The sequence below is a fragment of the Haliaeetus leucocephalus genome, unplaced genomic scaffold (genome assembly GCF_000737465.1).
Source record: "Haliaeetus leucocephalus isolate CR32 unplaced genomic scaffold, Haliaeetus_leucocephalus-4.0 Scaffold173, whole genome shotgun sequence".
Classification (NCBI taxonomy): domain Eukaryota; kingdom Metazoa; phylum Chordata; class Aves; order Accipitriformes; family Accipitridae; genus Haliaeetus; species Haliaeetus leucocephalus.
Window position 1 is genome coordinate 2,362,088 of NW_010972609.1, and position 13,330 is coordinate 2,375,417.

General features: G+C 39.4%; 1 protein-coding gene across 4 annotated transcripts in view; it reads left to right on the forward strand.

Annotated features, from left to right (window-relative positions):
- The window catches only part of NAV2 (neuron navigator 2), a 416,926-nt gene that overhangs the window by 288,138 nt on the left and 115,458 nt on the right, over positions 1 to 13,330 (forward strand). For all 4 annotated transcript variants that reach the window (XM_010563702.1, XM_010563699.1, XM_010563700.1 and 1 more), the window contains one exon: positions 1,244 to 1,401. In XM_010563702.1, the coding sequence (XP_010562004.1) occupies positions 1,244 to 1,401 (158 nt within the window). The remainder of the gene's footprint in view (positions 1 to 1,243; positions 1,402 to 13,330) is intronic.

Here is a 13,330-nt window from a genome sequence, read left to right on the forward strand (position 1 = left end):
TGATTTGGTCGCTTGCATCCCCATTCCCTCTGACAACTGGGTCTTCTTCACTTTAGCCTATTATTGGCACAACTTATTTAAGACAGTTAGGGTTTTGTGGTTTATTTAAAGAAGTTTTAAAGCGATTCTACCATACAGAAAATGGAAGGACGGCAAAGAGCGGTCCCTTTCAGTGCTACTGTAGGTGACGTGAACTGGTTCTGTCTTTTAGTCTTTAATGTGATGTCCTTGCTTTTCAAAACAGTGTTTCCCTAATTCTCCTCAGTATGCATTTTGAACAACTACCGGATCTTTCAATTTTTAATATTTCATCTATTTGGAATGTAGAAATATGTGCTCATTAGTGCACAGAATATAGTACAAACATGGAAACTTTATGTGTGAACTTTGACTTTGAAGGACTCGAACACACATATTGTTCTGAGATGCGATGCCAGTGGCTTTCCTAAATCTGTCAGGCTTTTTAGAAAAGTCTTCCCCCTCCTCTTTTGCCTGAAAAGCATGAAAGTAGTATCCCTCCCTGTCTACTTACTCCAGAATCCTAACTACATTTTTTTTCTAGGTAAACAGCTAAATCTTGTAAATACAGGCTACAGTAAGGAAATGCTGGAAGAGATTGACCCAGTTTAAACCAGAGGCTTATACCAGCTCGCTGATGATGTGGTTGCCCTAAGAGGGGGCACTTAAGCTTTGTGTGATGTTTATAGGCTCAAATAATTAAACCAAGTTAAAGTTTCACTGGGCTTGGCTGCTAGGCTTTGTAGCTTTCAGAGCAGAGACGTGATGTGCTTCTCTACAAGGGAAAAGGCAGCTGTGTTCTGTCTCATTGTTATTTCCAAAATAAGGGTAGCCCTTATGGGGCCAGCATATAATAAAGTGTCCAGCAATCTAGTTTAAGAACAGTAATGTCTCACTTAGTCTTAACCTGTACCAGTGGTATTGCTCCACCAAATTTACTTGCAACTATTTCTGTTTCACAAGATTTATAGCAAGTGACCATTAATTTTGGTTCAGGGGTTTTTTTTCTGATGTAAAACAACTCAGACTGTAGCTTCTGTGATGTGTATTTTTCATCTAGGATGATTTTTTGATTTGTTCTTATAAAAGAACAAGGACCCTTATGAGTATATACTTGTGGTATTGATCCTTTTTTTTTTTTTTTCAGCTTATGCATGGTATTCCATAGTTTCTTTCCCAGACTGCTTTTTGAATATATTTAATCGAATTGTAATTCTTTCATCAGACTTCCAGGCCCCACCACGAGGGTGTCCGCTGCAGGCAGCGAGGCCAAAGCTCGTGGTTCTATTAGTGCCAACAATCGTCGCAGCCAGAGCTTTAACAATTATGACAAATCTAAGCCTGGACTTCCCCCTCCAACACCAACAAGTAGCAATGACAAAGGTAAGCACTTGAGATTTTGGCATCCTCAGATTTTTCTTCATACTGGCTTCGTTTGGGGAAGATTGAATTTTCCATTAAGCTCCAGAAGTTGTAAGACTGTCTCCAAGCTGGATGTTGTAAACATGACATTTACAATCCAAAAACCAGCTGGCTTTCCTTGAAAAAGGTGTAGTCCTCCTTTAATATAACTGAAGTTGTGACTTGCTGTCCTGGAGGTACGTGCAAAAAAATAGCTTCAAGAAAAGCTGGCACTGCTGAAACATATTTTTTCATTTTGCTTCAAAAACAGATAAGGGGGAATGAATTAATCAAAAAATAAGACATTTTGATGAGTAGTTTGACAGGAATGGAAGATGACCACTAAAGATTGGGTCGGTGTTTTTATATGATAAATAGTACCATTTGCTTTCCTTTCCTCCACTATTTTGGAAGATCTTTTAAGTTACACAAGTATGTGATTTAAATCTAAGCTCAACAATCATATAGCTTAGGGTTTGAAGGCAGGAACATGTTATAGTTTTATAAACGTTGCAGTGAAACTGTGTCTGTGGCAGTGCATCAGAAATGCGAAATACCGTGTTCTGTCTGAAGCAGTGCTTTTTTGAATGACATTTACTGACTTTGTGTCCATTTACTAAGCTAATAATCTGACAGCATTCATTAGCTTGAGTTTGCAGCTTTGAGCTCTCTAATGCGGCATTTACCAGTGGAGTTTGGGGGGATGTGGCTGGTGAGAACTGAGCGAATCGCTCGAGTCTGATACGGTCAAATTGTTGGCATGGGCTGGCAGCTAATTCTGTATCCTTAATAAAGTCATTGCGCTTACGAAGATAGGTCAGCATTGGGTTTCAGTACGATCTTCTTGCAGTGACTTGGCAGTCTCACCCTTTAGGCTCAAGTCTCCTTGTTGTCCGTGCATAACTTCTGTTAACAGTAATGAGGATTTTGCTTGAGGGAAAAATCATGGTCTGGTTCAACTTGGCTGTGGTTCTCATGCTTGTTTCTTTTCAGGAAATTGTGTTTTTCCTTCTCTAGAAACTGTTGTCCTACGACTGCATGTCATTAGTTTTTGGAATGTTACCCCATCTAGCCATTACAGCCCAAAACCTCGTCTTGTGATGATGGCAGTGGAGGGTCCTCAGCATCCTCCAGGGACTTTCTGAATCGCCCTGATCAGACCTCGTATAAGAAGAAAATTAAATTCACCGCTGAATAATATAATTGTTATAATTATATTACGCTTTAGCGTAATATGCTAATAAATTAGCAACATTCTACCTTCTTAAATCCATGCTTACTATTTTAGAAGGTACACTATGTAAACAGTAATGATTTAACTGTCACGTCAGCGTGTAATAGTCATCTCTGAGCTGGATCTGGCTTTCAGTTAAAAGAACAAGCTGACAAGTTATGGCATGAGCAGTAGAACTGATGAAACTTTGTTTTCCTGTGTAACACCTCCCAGTCTCCCTCTGCCTCCTCCTTGTCCATAGTCTCCTCTTGTGCTCATGTCCCATAACTACTGGACTGGGGAGACGCGGTGTGGGACGTGTCTCGGCCTGAAGCACGTGCTGGTTGGGTAGATGATCCCTTCCCGCGGGTGGGTGGTGTGCTGTTAGGCTGCAGTGAAGAGAGAACTTGAACTGTCTTGGCTTTTTCTCTGTTCACCAAGATTACTAAAGAAGGAAAGTCAAGTACTGGTTTCAGTCTTAAAAAAAAAAAAAAAAAAGGGAAAGTCCTCACACATACAGGGAAATAGCAATCATTTGTCAACTGAGTAACTTAAATACCAACTGCTTTTAGGCAGACAGTTCCGTGAACCCTCATTCCTCATTGTAATCCATCTCTTCAGAAAGATAAACTGGTCGCTGAAGAAGCATACAAGATTATCTGCTTCCTATGAATATTACAAATGACTGAAAGAAACAAGGTTGGGTTTTAGGTTGACAGCCCACATAACTTGCATTAAATACTCAGATTTTTACTCTGGTCAAAATTTCCAGTCATAAATTACGGTCTTCAAAAAAAAAAAAAAAATAATGAAGGCTTATGTAAGTTGAACTTGAACTTAAAAATATAATCATGACACAAAGTTGGTCTGCATCCATGAGAAACAAAAGCAGTTGGTCTGACAAATTTTTGGCTTATTTTAAGTTAATTGTAACGTCGCCAGACAAAGTTTATTGTCAAAGCGCGAAGACAATTCAAGTTTTCTGACCCATATCCTGTATTTTGCCGAAGGAAATGAGACTTACATGACCATGTTGTGTGCCAGTCTTGGTAAGTTTTCATCTCTTTACCCGGTACTAGCTCTGTTGCGTGTTTTTGGAGAAGGAAACGGGAGAAAGAGAAATCTGCCTGTTTTGGCAGACTGTTTTGGCGCGAGTGGTCACTTTGTGATGGAAGGTAGCCTTCAGTGTATTATGTTTGCATAATTTCTTACAAAAGTAGGTTGTAATTTTCAGCTTTTATTAATCTGCGGCCTCTCCTTCCAAATGTAAATTGTCTTGTTAGTCAATCGTCTGTGTCTTGTGGCAATGAAAGTGCATTAATTGAAACAGAATACATCAGAAATGAAAAGGACAGTAAATGGAGCATGGAGGAATAGCTAGCTACAGGAAAATAAATAACCTAGATTTTTTGAAAGATTCCATTAATCAATTAATGATGTGGCCCCTGGTTTTCTAGAAATCTTGGGAAAAGGATTTATGTGACATCAAAAGCGATTACACTGTTGCATAAAAAGAAGAGGTTCTTGGATGCGTGCACGTTCGTTGTGAGATACATACGTACTCTTAGCAAAGGAGCACACATGAAGAGATGCGAGTCTTACTTCCCCACAGCTGACACTGTGTCTTCAGCATTTTATTTTGCTTTCTCAGTCTTCGCGTGCTGTCTGAAACCAGTTTCAAGATGTGGAGAAGAGATACGTCTTCTCTAGTACGGATGGCTTAGATTCCTAGTTCAGTCCCACGGACACCTTCTTTGAGGTTTTAACCTGCTTTTTGGAGTTAGCCCTACAGTTTATATGCGAGATTCCCTTCAAAGTTACAGGAATTTCGGTGCCCGCATTCCTCACGTCATAAAATGGTAACGCGCTATGGTACAGTTTTTTATTTATTGTCACAGTGATTAGCCATTTATAATTGCAGTAGCGTTCTAGGCAGGGTGTTTTAATGTGTGTAATTGCTGTTACAGGCTTTTTGTTCTTAAGAAAAATGCAATTAAAATCTAATTGCATTTTTGGATTGTGGGGAAATAATGAGCCACTCAGGCTTGTGATTTTTTTATGTCATCGTAATCCCTTCATACAATTGGAGCTTTTCAATTCACTTCTGAATTGTCAGTTATTTAGCCCATGCATATGTAAGCGTGTATACCTTTGGTTTACTTTCTTGTCCTTTAATATTCTTTAACACCACAAGTGTGCTACAGCATGAAGAGTTATCAGCCACCTCCCAAGGTCTCTACTGACCTCGTCTAAATTATCAAAAACATTTCTAAGGAATGTAAAGAGGCAAATGAGCTTTGCGTTTCTATGCCTGTATGGAAATTATTAGTTACTGGTTATCTTGAGGCTCCACATTACCATGTCCTTCAAATTGTCTAATATGATCACCAAATAAAAAATAGCCAAAACTTTATTTGCGCGTGCAATTTAGAATAAAGAAAGCTACTTTTTGTCCATGGCAAGAAGGAGCAGAACTGTGCCCTAGGTAGTATGAAGAATGAAGCTTAAATACTGGACCATACAACTTCAGTAAAGACTTTGATACAGTAGATTTTCTCATGAATTTCTTTCGGTGTTTTGCTTAGCTACACACAACGGAGAGTCTTTTGAGACATGCTTTGAAAGCAGTCTGCAGTTCTGCAAAATGGTGGGTATTTTTGATTGGCTCTGAACACCCTCATATATTGCGCTATCTTCACTGATCTTCAGGCACTCTGTTTTCATTTTGCAGTCTCAAAAGTCTGGTAACATTGTATGGGAATATACTGCTTATTACTTCCTGATTTGTATCCACAGTCTATAAAATCCCTCAACTTATGAAGCTGTAGGAAACATCAACTTAATATGCCATCTCCAGTATATTTATGAAGTGATAGAGTAATGACAGGCTTACATGCCTTCTTTTTAGTTTTTATTTCTGCTTTGTTCCTAATATTTTATTTAAAATAACCCTACAGAGGGCAGTAGAAGTCTGTGGGAAAAATGACCTTTTTCCTTTGGATTGAATGTTAGGTAAAATGTCAGTAGAAAAAAAGCCCTACCAGGCCTTGACCATTTCCACACGAGATCAAAGGAAATGTTTATTATTCAGATTTATGAAGAAGGCAATGCTAATGATGTCAACTTTCACTTTAAATAGGTAGTATTAGAAAAAAAGAAAAAAAATAATATATGTATACAGATTCATGCACTCGGATGAAATAAATGACTGTTCTAATAGCAGCATTCTTGCAACCTTACTTGATACAAGTCTCGTGAGAGGGTTCTGAAACCAGATCCTGCTGACGCAGCTATAATCTTAGCTCTGCATGTCTCGATTTTCAGGTGTGAATATGGCTTGGTTTTACGTGATACTGAGCTTGTCTTGAGCTAAGTGTCGCTTAAGGTCATTTAAAAGTGGCAGATTTGGATTATGTCAAACTCTCAGGTTCAGTTTAAAAATGCTACTTTAGAAATAGAGGGGAAAACTCTTGTCCTTAGGAGGAGCAAGGTGAGAAACGTGCATAATGAGATAAGAACTCAGAGTTCTCGTTGGTAATATCTTGAACGCTAAAATTTTCAGCAGTGTTCAGATGGGCTTTGAAAAAGAGAGACTCTGATAAAACATACAGAAGAGCACTGCATAATTAGAGGTTTGGAAAAACTCCTTTGCAGTTAGGTATTTAAAAGGTTAATTTATGTTCTTTGCTAAAAGAAAGGTTACTTCCTTGTTATCTACAAGATACCTGTAGGTAGTGACATTTATAGTAATAAGGATTCTTTATTACCTCGATAGATAGCATACGAGTATCCATTTGTCTGGAATTTGAAATTAGCCCAATTCAGACCACAAGCTGGATAGAAATTTTAAGAATGAGTATGATTAGCCGTGGCAAGAGATTAAATCGGACATAATGAGTCAAAATTTAATATTTGCCCAGAGCTGACGTTCAGACAGAGGTTACAGTTTTGGCTCAAAAATTACTGAGTTAAATTCCTTGAACCATATTATCTTGAAGATCAACTCAGATGATCCTGGTAGTTTTGCTGAATGAAAAATCTTTCATTTAAACACATGAAATTGGAGGGCAAGCCCTCTTCTGTAGCTGCACATAAAATCAGATGAAATATTTGATGTTCTGCATGACTGGGTTTGGCTCCTGTACCAAGTACAGGATGGTCAAGTGATGTTGCACAAGCTTCCTCACTTGGAACCCTTATGTTCTTTTTAACCTCATGCAGTTTTTCCACTCCAAATACATTAATAATAATAATAAACAGAGATGAAACCCAGGCTTTTGCCTTTGTGCCAAATAATAGCATAAGAATTTTTAAAAAGTGGTGATAAAAGAGATCCGAGACTTGTAAAGCATGATAGAAATTCCTGTTAGAGAGTTAACGTTTTAATTTTTTTTACCCATTTATAGTAGCATTCAGCGTAGAAGCCTGAACGTGAAAGCGAAGGCTTTTTCTGGCTGCAGGTAGAGGGATACCTCTCGTGACAGCTATGGCCCGGGAGCTGGGACATCGGATTCCATTCCTGTGGCGTGGAGCCAGCTTGACTTGGGGCTGGCAAAAGGTTACTGGGATGGCTGAACCATCTCTTCCAAGTGGAAGCTATATATACGGCCAGCCTGTTCCAGCGCTCAGTGCCACCTCGTCTCCCCCTCTTCCTGGCCAAAGAAAAAGCCATTCCTTTCCGTATGTAATGGTTGAGGTTACGGGGATAACAGGTGTTATATTTAAAGCAAACAAAACCACTGGCTGTTTCTGTTCGGTGATGATGGAGTTGTCAGCTACGGTGTGAATGTTTCAGAGCTGGACGTGGTAATGACCAGCCTGGGCTGATGTGAACTCACGTCAAATGACTGTTGTCCTCTGGAAGAAAAAAGTTTAAATAAACAAATTTTATTGTCCCCAGTTGATACCAGCTGGATTATCTACGGCTCATAACCACCTTCTAAAATTTTTCATTCAACCGTAGGAGGCAATGATAACACTCCAGTGTTGGTAAATCGATCTCTTTGGGCCTACAATAGCAGTTGTCCTCTGTGGTTTTGTCCGTTTTAGTCATCAGGCTAGAGGAGTTATTAGGCAGGATTGTTTGGCTGAATAAGAAGAGTTAAAATAAAAGCAGGACCTCTAGATTTGGTCTTACAGGTGGCTTACTGCAGAGCCCGTGCCGGTCAACTTCTTGGTTTTAAGCATGGAGGAAAGTTCTTTTGGTGGCGTTGTACTGAATAACTCCAGTTTTCAAGGTTCATCAGGGTCTGTGGTCGATTACTGTCACGTGCAGAAACTAGCTTGAAGTAACAAAGGGATGTTTTTTGGAGAGCCCGGTAGGGACCCTGTCTTTAAACCAATCTGAAAACCACTCGTGATGTTCTCCTGGTTTGTTTGAAAAGTCATTGTCATGCTGGTAGCTAATAGAAGCTACCAACAATATAACAACATATTTTTTTTATATATATATATATATAAAAAAAGTATATATAGTGTATATATATGTTATAACAACATATAACAGTTGTTATATATATGATATAATTATAATATATATGTATCTATAACAGTTGTTAAAAATCTCAGCATCTTGAATGACGTCTTTTACTAATCAAAGGCTGAAAAGTCCTGAAGCGTTCAGGTGTGTGGTATCTTATAGAAGAGAGAGTTCATGCAAGCCCACAAAGTTAATTTGCGATGGGGAGGACTCGCTGGTTTTATGGTGCTTTCTGCTGAGTCAGTCACTGCAGCATCTGGTGGCACACAGACGTGTTGTTAAATAAGGCAGAAATGTGAAATATTAAGCCTGGTATCTCGACCAATGTCCTTTATAGGCTATGACTTCTGACTGAGGACTCTGATATACTAAAATCGATACTGAAAAGGCATCGACCCTCTTGGTACAAACTGCCGGCTCGTTACTGGAATCGGATTTAACTGTGCCGATGGAGACTAGAGCTGTGCCCAGTTCTGCGAGGCTGCTGAGAGGGAGTGGGGGAGAGGTGGAGTGAGGAAGGCTTTTGAGGAGCAGCAGAAAGACTGGGAAAAATAAGCGGAGTTCCTGAGGTGGAAAGATTCCTCTCCATATCGATGAAGAGTATATGGATGTCAGAAAGCTGGGAAGTGATTTTATAGAATGAAACAGTTGGCTCATGCAACAGATAGCAGTAAGTTAAAGTTTTTTGGGGTTGGTTTTTTTTTTTATTTTTTTTGGCAGTTATAACTTTCTTCATGACTGAAAATTGTGTCCGTATAGATTTAGAAAGAAATTCCTTGATTTGACTTTTTGGAGTAGTTGCTTTCACTCCTGTTCTATATTCATCTCAGTTTTAGCATTTTTTTTAGGTTTGTCTTTCTTTAGAAAATTGAATGAATCTAATGTTTACTTTTGAAGTGTTGACTTGGTAAGACTGTGCAAAGGTCACTACGATCAAAAGGACTGCAAAAGTGGAAAAGGTTTTCTTTTTTTAGGGAGGCCTAAGTCTATAAAGTTTGAAACCAGTTTACCCACACTTTCAGATTTTCCCTGGAAAATAAATGTGATTGGTTCAACAAACTGAGAATATGATAATTTAACAAATTTCAATCATTCCACCCTATAAAAAAAAATGTACAAGTGTTTCACCTAGGTCAGGTATGAAGCAAACAGCATGTTCTGCTCAGTGTTTCGGATGCTGCCTCTGTGCTCATCTGTGCTGGCAGTAAAAATCTGTTTTTACTGACTGAGGGTTTTCCCTGTAAGTCAGACTGATGATAAAATAAGTTTACATAATTTGTCTTGACAAATCCATAACCAGAGTAGTTGGTATTTTCTATTGTTCTGCTGTATGCACTACCAAAAAGCAGATGCTGGAATAACCCTATCCAGTTTTCTAAATACAACTTGCATTGAAGAGATTTACCAAATATTCAGTGTGATTTATTTTGCCTTGAATATAGTACAGTGATCATGAATTTGATGTGGCCAAGAGAAAAAAAAAAAAAACAAACAGAAAGAGAAAGGAAGGAGTGTGGGATAATCAGAAAGATACCCTGAGAAACCTGGTGGTTTGTTTTGTTCTTCCTGGGAGAATCTCTAGGGTTTTGCTCATCCCTGAGTCTAAAACTACTTTTGATGTCCTTACACAAATTTGAGTCATAACTTTGTGGTGTAGATATGCCTTCTGGTTTTACCTCTGTTTAAAGAACTGTGTTGAAAATTATGACAAGTTTGCAGCATAAATTATATATTTATAGAATTGCACCTATAAATAACCTGGGGAGTCTGTGCTCCAACTCTGAAGGAAAATCAACTGTACCTATACCTGAGAGGTGTTTGCTAGTCTGCTCTGAAACGTCTCATGACAGGGACTTGACGATCTCCGTAAGTGTATCCCTTCCAGTGTCCCTTTGGTCTTAAAGCTAGCTTTTTCAAAAAAATATAAACCCAGGATTTTGCTTGGCTAAAAATTAAGCACATTGCTGCTGCTCTTCCTTGATCGCTGTCCTGTTTATAATAGTCTTCATATATTTGAAGGCTTACAATGTCTCCCCTCAGTCTCCTTTCCTCTAGACTAAACAATCTCTACGATTTCAACCACCTTCTTACAGGTTCTTTGTGATAAATTGCGTCTACATCTTGATGATCTTGTCTGGCCTTTTTCCAGGCTGTCAGTCTCTTTTAGAGGGGTGCTGGGGCTAGACACAGCGCTCCACCTGATGCCTTACTCTAGCGCTGAGTAGAATAATGACATTCTCTGTCTTATATATGATACTCGTAATGCATTCCCGAATGACGTTATTTTTTCCTTAGTGTCACACTAGAGAGGTGTGCAGTTGTGGTCTACTGTAACTCCTATTTCTTTTCTGCAGTACAGTCGCATAGCTGATTGTTTGACCTTTTATATTTAGGCATTCAATTTCTCCTTTCTAAGCACAGAACTTTTCAGCCAACTTCAGTGAAGGTAATCTTATTGACTCAGTCTGTTTCTGCAATTTACCAAATGTATTAATGCCTCTACATTCCCCAGACGTAAGGTTACTGGCTTATGTCATAAGATGACCCTCGTGAACATCATTAGCATCAAACAAAATACTCATCTTCGGGCAACTGAGAGAGAGAGAGATGCTGGGGTATTGCTTGCATCCTTCCACTTTTCTAATCAAATACATTTTTTGAAAGATTGGCTCATCTTATTGAATCTTTAGCAACGTATTCATGTTGGGTATGTGCCCATAAAACAGCTTAAAAACTGTCAGAATACAACAAGCAGTATGGCACATTTATAGGACAAGATACAAGTATGCAGTAAATCATATTTGTGCTTAATTTTACAACTGTTCAACTGGCTGAACTTGGCATTTAAAAATATGTCCTCTTTTACCTAAACAAAGGCTGGCTGAAGGCTTAATCGTGGCTGAAGCGGAGCTTTACAAGACCACAGAACTTTGCCATAGTTGGTGTAAGCTTTAGGAACATCTAAAACAAACCAAAAATGTATTTAAATAATGTTTTGGGGGAAAAAAAACCCAAACAAGCAACTAAAAAAATAGCAAATGACACGTTCCTAACTATACTGTTCATGAGGATAAAAATCCTGAGCCTTGAAGTAAAGTGTAACCTGGAGAAGCAGCTTCTTGCCCAGTGTACATCTGCATAGATGCATTGGAGACAGTGGAACCATGTTAATTTATACCAGCTGAAGATCTGGCTCAGCGTTTCATGGCCTTTACAGTTCCTAGATGTTTCCTTTTAAAATAAATATTTACAATTTCTTGTAAATTTATTGCTGAGTGAATTGTGCCAGAAGAGCAGCCATGGAAACGAAAGTTCACTATTAAATCATAGGAAAGCAAACGGCAGTGGTGCTACATCCCAGACTTCTGTAAGTGCCAGCATGTTTCTACCACATCTGTAGAAGCCTCCTTTCCCTGGGTAAGAGCATCGCCCAGCCTCCCTGGGTGGCTTCTCTGCTGAGCCTTTTGCCTCTGAAGTGGCTGATGAGCATAAAGCCGTGGCCCAGCCCTTCGTTACTGTTGTAGATCGTTACCTGTGTTGGCCTGGTTTGAAAGATCTGCCGCTACAGATTGTAGAGTAGTTTCATTGACCGGAGAGAGGAACTGAAGAAGACCCCAGTCTGAACAGTAGTATGTGTCTGTCAGCTGGTTTTGATATAAAAATGTAATAGATGTCTGCATATTTATGTATGTTCATACGTGGGTGTAAATATAGATGATGGTAAAGTGTTGGTATTTCTGTATGGTTTGGTTTGACTCTGCTGTTTAAACATTAAATATGCATGTTTGAGAGTGCATTGGTATTCACCACTGTGTACAGCTGGGCAGTTGTATGACTTCTCACTGAGCAGAGTAAGACGTTTCTGAGTTAAAATGTAGTTTAGCTTGGCATATTGACTGATCGGTAGGAGTTTTCTCAGATATTTTTTCCTATTGCCTATCCCTTCTCTGTTAAAAATCTGCCTCCATTTCTACCTCCGTGGCCATTCCAAGCCCCGACTGGAGCCACTGCTAATAGTCAAAATAGGCCAACGGACAATATTCCCAAAGTGCAGTTCTCAGACCACTTAGGTGTATATGGCCTCTTTCATATAACCTGCCTGTAGGAGAGATGTGTCAGATCAAGGCTGCTAAGTGTACGTATTGTCCACTCCGGCTATGTATAAAATCTAATGAAAGACTCCCTAACAGCTCCCTGCCTGGAATTCATTAATGCTTTTGAATAACTCTGTTATGAGAAATCTTGGGGGATTTGATTGTACAAATAATGAGAAGAAAACGGAGAGCAATGAACAAGAATGGTACATTGTCTAGTATTAAATGGAGAGTGCGACTTGTTTTGAATGGCACAGTAAACTTGGTTTCATTATTTATATGATCATCTAACCGGTATGTGGTCGATAGAGGTCCCTCCAACCTCTTTCTTAGGCAGTCATGTGGACAGCATTCTGAATTTTACAGTAACTAAACAAAAACAACAAGGAATTCAAGTGTCTTAGTCGGTTATGTCAAGACAATGAGAAAGGGATCGCCTGTGCTCCAGTTTTATTTCCCTTCACCTCAGCAAAAATGCTGAGTCTTGGCGACGTAAACCAGTCAACAGCAGAACTGTTGTTTCACGTACTGGAGCTCCGTGCGAACGAAGGCGACTTTACAGCAAGGTGGAAGTTGAGTTACTGACATATCCACGGGCTTCAGTGCAGGTTTTCAGAGGTACCACGCATTTCTGTGAGTACACGGAACTGCTATTGAAGCTACAAAGTTTACAACACTGGGATCAAAGAAGTAGATATGATGGAAGGAAAGAAACATACCAAGGAGTAAAGGTAATTTTTGTCTCGTGTTACAATAAATTAAATCACCCTTAAAGGGAAAGCCAGTGGACAAAAGCTGAAGGAGCCAATTCTGCTCAGCTTGGTGAAGTTTTTGTCCTCGGCAAAGCAAAAAGTTTCCTCTCCGGGTTTTTCTCAGGTTATGCAGAATTTCCCTATCTGGCAATCTCTGCTTTAAGAAAACATTTTTGGTGCTTTTTTGTTGTGGTCCAGGGTAGGAGAGACAACATGAAGCTTCAGTCATTCTGCGGGTGGAGGCCATGCCCCTTGCCCACCCTGAGCCAGTCTCTTCCACTCAGCCCTAGTTGTCTCCGGTCAACAGTGTTACAATTGAAATACCAACTTCTGGGGGCTAGAAGAGTTGTGCTTTTTTTGAGGAGGGGCTGCG